General features: G+C 48.3%; 1 protein-coding gene across 1 annotated transcript in view; it reads left to right on the forward strand.

Moving 5' to 3' along the window:
• The window catches only part of Pipox (pipecolic acid and sarcosine oxidase), a 13,941-nt gene extending 10,975 nt beyond the window's left edge, over positions 1-2,966 (forward strand). The window contains exons 4-8 of the mRNA XM_028759404.1: positions 199-381; positions 879-1,025; positions 1,334-1,492; positions 2,034-2,109; positions 2,381-2,966. Of these exons, the coding sequence (XP_028615237.1) occupies positions 199-381; positions 879-1,025; positions 1,334-1,492; positions 2,034-2,109; positions 2,381-2,511 (696 nt within the window). The 3' untranslated portion in view covers positions 2,512-2,966. The remainder of the gene's footprint in view (positions 1-198; positions 382-878; positions 1,026-1,333; positions 1,493-2,033; positions 2,110-2,380) is intronic.
• Positions 2,967-6,816: the final 3,850 nt, after the last annotated feature.

Genomic DNA, 6,816 nt, shown 5'->3' on the forward strand with positions numbered 1-6,816 from the left:
CCCTCCCTCCCCCCCACCCCCCCCCCCCCCCTCCCCCCCCCCCCTCCCCCCCCTCTCCCCCCCACACACACACTTGCTGGCCTCTTTATCAACCTAAAAGGGGAGGGCTAGAGTCTGCACTCTAGGGGATAGGCTCTTGGTCTCCTAGGCTGAACCATATACACAACTAATCCATCTCTCTTGTCCCTGACCTTTCAGAATTTAATTTGCCAGCTAGGAGGCACGGTGTGTGATGGAGAGAAGGTAGTGGAGATAAAACCTGGTCTACCTGTCACAGTGAAAACCACCTCGAAGAGCTACCAAGCCAACAGCTTGGTCATCACTGCTGGTCCCTGGACCAACCGGATTCTTCGTCCCCTGGGAATTGAGTTGCCTCTCCAGGTAGGATGAGCTGGAGACCTGAGGGTCAGTAATTAAGAGGAGAAATCTTGGAGCCAGCCAGATTTGACTTTGAGCCTTAGATCTATCTGCCTATTCCTAGCGGTCAACATTGGGCAAATGAGTTCACCTCATTAAGCGTCAGTTTTTCCAACATGGGAAATAACAGCTACCTCAAAGGCTATTGGTGAATTAAAGTAGTGTTATACATCAGAGCCTCCAGGAGATAGCCAGACTTATATCATAGCCCTGCATAAATATGAAGAGTATCAACTCCTGAAAAGCTGGTGAGGTAGGGCCGGGTGCAGCTATGCAGGAAAACTGAGGTTTGGAGATCTTTGTGAAATATAATGTATATTATATATACATGGCATATGTACATGACACAAGAACTAGGTAAAACAGATTGGATATGAAAGGGCCATAGGACCCTACCTGCTGTCATTATCTATAGAGCTCCATGGCTTCCCCTTTTATCTCCAACTTCCTCCTGCATCAAGCCCCTTAGGATCAATCCGTGTTACTGGCGAGAGAAGGTCCCTGGGAGCTATAGTGTATCACAAGCTTTCCCGTGTTTCATCGGTCTGGATATGGCTCCTCACCACATCTTTGGACTGCCAGCATCAGAGTACCCGGAGCTGATGAAGGTACGGAGAAAATGTTCAGAAAGCTACTGGACTACTAAGTGCCCATGGAGGTCTTGGTATCCATGCTAACATCCCTCTGTAGGACCCTCCTGGAATCTGTTTCACTATTGGCCATCTGCAGCATAAGCTCTTAAACACAGGGAGACAAGGGCTAGGTAACTTTAGGTGCTAACAATAGCTGGCACATGCCAGGACTGGGGATTGGGATGATGGGTGGACGCATCCTGTATCCAAGCCCACCCCTCACCAGCTGCTATGCCCAGAAAGCCAGCTTTACAGCTCATGCTCATTCAATGGGGGGGCTGTAGATCTGCTATCACCATGGTGACAGTGTGGACCCAGAGGAACGGGACTGCCCCAAAACCGTCTCAGACAGTCAAGATGTTCAGATTCTATGCCGCTTTGTCAGAGATCATTTACCAGGCCTGAAGCCGGAGCCAGACATCATGGAACGCTGCATGTACACGGTAAGTGGGCTGTTCCAATCTGCAAAGGGGGGCGGGCAGAGGTAGACAGACTCACAGCTGGCCAGGCCTGACTCCATTTGACCTCTGGACCCAGTGTGTGACTTTCTACCAGCCAGCTAATTCCTGTGGATTGGTTCACCTCTATGAGAGAGGGGCCTGCTAAGAGTATTCATATTCCTTTTTATTAGGCCATGAAGCTTTTGCCTGGCAGTCCTTCCTTAAATTTCCCAGAAGAGCTCTAAAGCAGTTCTTGGCAAGATGTTCCCAGTTGAGCGGGCCTTGGGGACAAAGAGAAGAGACAGATGCCACCAGGCCCAAGGCATCTTGGCTAAAGTTAGTTCACAAAGATGACTACCTACTGTGTCTGTGGCACAGTAGGAGAGTGGCAGCCATTCAGTGAGAACAGAGGGGATTGTATAAGCAGGGAACAGACCTCAGCCCCATTCAGGTCTCTCTTGAAAGAATGCAGGGCAGTTCCTTCCAGCCAGAGCCTGTAGTTCCTACCTGTCTTCCGAGGACACAGGTGTGACTTTCCTTCTAGAATACTCCCGATGCGCACTTTATTCTTGATTGCCACCCAAAGTATGACAACATTGTCATCGGCGCTGGATTCTCTGGTGAGTTTGAGGATGGGCAGGTGGGGTGCTTGTGTGCAGACCTACTGCAGTACCAGACGAAGGGGTGTCCGGGATGCTTTAGCTGAAGGCTGGACACTCGGTGTATAGGGAGGGTAGGCAGTGAAAAGAAAGAGGGGATACTTGTGGCAGGTGACAATTTCTGGCTTTGGGATGAGACCCTGAGGAAAGGTAGCCCTGGCTGTGTAGAGAGAGAACTTTTCTAGAGCCCAGATTCTGTACTTGAAGACACAATACAGTCTCCCCCTCCCAGGACATGGATTCAAGCTGGCCCCTGCTGTGGGGAAGATCCTCTATGAACTAAGCATGAAATTACCACCATCCTATGACTTGACTCCGTTTCGAATAAGCCGCTTCTCTACGCTGAGCAAAGACCGCCTTTGAGCCCAGCTGACTTCTGGAGCAGGATGGGGCCTTGACGAGTTTCTTCTCCTCCCTGTTCAGTGGAATCTCCACAGTGAACACCAAGTGACTGAACCTCTTTCCCCAATCAGCCTCCCAGTTCTCCTTCCCAGATTCACCATCACAGAACAGCAAGGAGCTTTAAGATGGATGTCTTAGTGGGGACGGGCTCGAGACAGCTCAGTAGACTAAGGGACTCCTTTAAATTTCTCTTTGCTGGGACATTGGATGAACTTGAGATTGCTTTGACTAAATCTGTTCCGGGGAACTTAAAACAGATTATCTTTTATAAACCACTAGCGCCTCGGGGGTTTCTTTGCCAAAAATTTAAGCCAGCTTCCATCACCAACTCCCATAAAATCTCACCTCTAATAAATAAATATTTGCCAGGAAAAAAGAAAAGTTGCTGAAAAAAATAAACAAAAACCTGGATCACATAATGTCTGCGGTGGTCTTTATTTTCTATATAACCCCATTTCTTATCAGCTTTGATTATCTAAATGAGTACCACAGAGTCTGTTACCCCGAGGAGTCCATGGAGTCTCCCAGCCATCGACGCACTGTGTCCCTCTGGTTTACTGCTTTGTCTCATCCTCATCTTCCCTCTGTAAAGATGCTAAGCTCCCTACTCTCTCTCATTAAGGTGTATTGTCAGGTCCTTATGAAGACGGAACTGTTATACCAGAAAGAAAGCGAGAGACACACTCGCTTAGAAACCCCGTTCAATGTTTGAATGTTAAATGTGCCATTTTATTATCATTAGGATTGCTCCCACTTAATGAAACAGCATTAGCACCGAGTCGGCTGGTCTCCTTGCACTAATTGCTTTGGAAGAGAATGGGGCTTGTAACTACCCCTGGTGGGTGGAGGGGCGAGGTGTGTGAACACCGACTCAGGCCAGGCTGATAGGCTTAGAGCAGTGGTTCTCAACCTTCCTGATGCTGTGACCCTTTGACACAGTTCCTTGTGTTGTGGTGACCCCCACCCCCACCCCCAACCATGACATTATATTTGTTGCTACTTCATAACCTTGTAACTTTGCTACTGTTAAGAATCATAATGTAAATATCTGATATTTGACCTCTAAAGGGGTCACAATCCACAAGCTGAGAACCACTGGCTTACATGGAACCCAAAAGCCAGGGTTGGGAGACCTCTAGATAGAGTCAATGTCGTCCCAGAGAACAGGATCTTACATGTTCTGGGGAGAGAGAAGCTGGGGCAAGGTGGGGTGGATATGACACGAGGAAGGACAGGAATCATGAACAATAGGAATGAAATGTTCCCAAAGAAGTACACCACAAAGGAAATTACTCTACCTCCCCTAGTCCTTTAAGGCCCAGAGATGTGTGCTAGCTCCAACCTCTCCAGTGAGTTCCAAAAGATAGCCGATCCTGTCAGCCCCATGCCAAGTCTGCTTGGGGGCAACTTCAGTTGGTTATCTCAGATACTCGGTCTCCATAAGATGATAAAAATAATACTGACTGAAGTACAGAGGTGTCTGAGGACCAAACATTATTCACTTACTCATCTGATATAGAAATACTGATTTAGTTTCTACAATGTATTGGGTGCTGTGTGCATGCATCTGTGTACCAGTTACTTTTTTTTTCTTTTCAAGACAGGGTTTCTCTGTGTAGTCCTGGCTGTCCTGTCCTGGAACTTACTCTGTAGACCAGGCTGGCCTCGAACTCAGAAATCCACCTGCCTCTGCTTCCCAAGTGCTGGGATTAAAGGCATGCACCACCACTGCCCAGTGCACCGGTTACTTTTAACTATCAGTTTGAAACAACCAGGAGTCATCTGGGAAGAGACTCTTAATGAAGAAGTCCCTAGATTGGTTTGTGGGCATGTCTGTGAGGTATTATCTAGATTGCTAACTGATTTGGGAAGACCCAGCCCACTGGAGGCATCATCCCCTAGGCAGGGCCCCTCCTGTCTATAAGGGTAGGGAAGGCTAGCTGTCAGGCAAACAAAGATACATATGTTTTTTCTCACTTTGCTTTTGACTATAGCTGTGACACTTTAAGTCTCTGCCTTGACTTCCCTACAATAATGGACTCTAATCTGGAATTGTAAGACAAATAAACCCCTTTCTTCCTTAAATTGCTTTTTTCCCTGGATATTTGTCACGCCAATGGAAAAGAAACTAAGACAATCAGTAAACACACAGAGGAAATCCCCGTTCTAAAACAGCAGAGTAGGCCTGTCTTAGTTAGTTAGGGTTCCTGCGGCTGGGATAAAGCACCGTGACCATAAACAACTTGGCAAGGAAAGGGTTTATTTAGTTCAGCTTACAACTATCAAGTCACACTCTGTGGCTGAGGGAAGTCAGGGCAGGAATTCAAACAAGGGAAGAACCTGGAGTCCCGAGCTGATGCCAGCTGTGGAGGAGTGCTGCTTACTGGCTTACTCCTGCTGGCTTGCTCAGCTTGCTTTCTTATAGCACCCAGAACCACCAGCTCAGGGGTGGCACCATTCATAATGGACTGGGTCTTCCTCATCAATCACTAATTAAGAAAACACCCTATAGGCTTGCCTGCAGCCTGATCTTAACGGAGGCGTTTTTCCCAGTTAAGAGTTCTTCCCAAATGAGTCTAGCTTGTGTCAAGTTGACACAAAACTAGCCGGCACACGGACCTCAAAAAAAAAAAAATAGAAAGAGAAAATAGTCTGATTTGGCAGTTCTACTTCTGGGTATGTATCTCCAAAAGACTTGAACCTAGGGTCTCAAAAAAGATATCTATATACCCATGGTCTTAGCATTATTATTCACAATGGCCAAAAGGCAGAAAAGGCACAGATGTCCATTTACACATGAGTGGATGAACAAAATGTAGTCTGTGTGTGTCATGGGATAGTAGTCAGTCTTGAAGAGATCCCTGACATGCGCTGTGTCAAGGCTGAAATGAGCTCAGGCCAAGTGAGATAAGCAGAGACAAAAGAACCAATACCCTGTGGTTCCGACCAGCGACCATCGGTGAGAGCCACAGAGGGAGACAGAGAATGTGGCTTGCCAGGAGCCAACAGGAGGAAGTGAAAACTGTGCTTTGTTTATGGGTCCAGAGCCTTAGTTTTAGAGGATGAAAAAAGTTCTGAGAGTAGGTTACATAGCTGTGTGAATGTGTTTAATGCCACTGAGCCAACTACGTACCTAAAATAGCTGAGATGACAAACGTTATCTGTATTCTACCAGGATTTTTAAAAATTCGTGTTCTTATAGAGCTGTCGGTGGTAGTGAGCAGACATGTAAGCAATGCATGCATGTAATTACAACACACGAGAAGGCGGCTAGTGCTTTGGAGGACATCAGACTAGGGAGGGACAGGAAATGCCGGGAGAAGCTGAGCCTTCCCGTGAGCGGTCAGAGGCTGTCTTACTGAAGAGTGGATCATCAAGGAAACGCCATGCCCTGGGTGTCTATTAAAGAATGGTATGAAGTTCGGAGGCGATGTGACTCATTTGCTAGACTGTCTACCTACATGAAGCCCCAGGTTCAGAACCCCAGCACCCCTTAAACCAGGCATGGTGCACACTTGTAATCTCAGTACTTAAGAGATGGAGACAGGAGGACCAAGGTCATGCTTGGCTATGTAAGGATAAACTTGAGGCCAGCCCGGTCCTGGTTGATAGAGAAAAGGAACGAGCCACAAAGCAAGGGATGCGTGGTAGGGGGTGTCAGATAGACCAGATGCTGAGAAGGGCCTGCACCACGCATGCGCGCTCAGCAACTGTCATGCTGACAAAGCTGGCAAGAGCTGGTGGTTAAGGAGCACCCCCTGCTCCGTGGCCTGCCTTCTATTTCCTCTGCCCCTCCTCATGAGCCATCCTCCTCCCCCAGCCAGCTGCAGCTCCCCTTCCAAAATATCCAGCTTTATTCAGTTTGTCGGTGACAGCCAAAAGGGGAGACCGATGTCTTGCAGAAGCTGAGAAAGGACAACTGGGGGAGGCTACCAAACCTTGTCTGAGCAGGCTTAGGCCTTTCCCTGAGAGTCCTCATGTAAGCTACAACTGTGAGCAGGCAGGCAAGCAGTAGGGGTGGCCGAGCCAGTGTGAAGGGAGAATGGGGTGAAGCAGGGGTCAGGTTAGGGAAGATAGAGAACCCGACAACCAGAGTGCCGCGGGGCCTCCAGGAGCGTGCACCCACAAAGCCAGAGCCCAAGGCTCTGTGTACAGGTGGGAGGAAGGGTGCTGTTCTCAGTTGTGGTTGGATGGGATCACAGGAGCGGTGACACAGGACTGAAGACCCCCGCAGAGGGGAGACCCTCTCTCAAGTCTCAGAAAGTC

Source organism: Grammomys surdaster, unplaced genomic scaffold (assembly GCF_004785775.1).
Source record: "Grammomys surdaster isolate TR1022 unplaced genomic scaffold, NIH_TR_1.0 126278, whole genome shotgun sequence".
Lineage (NCBI taxonomy): Eukaryota > Metazoa > Chordata > Mammalia > Rodentia > Muridae > Grammomys > Grammomys surdaster.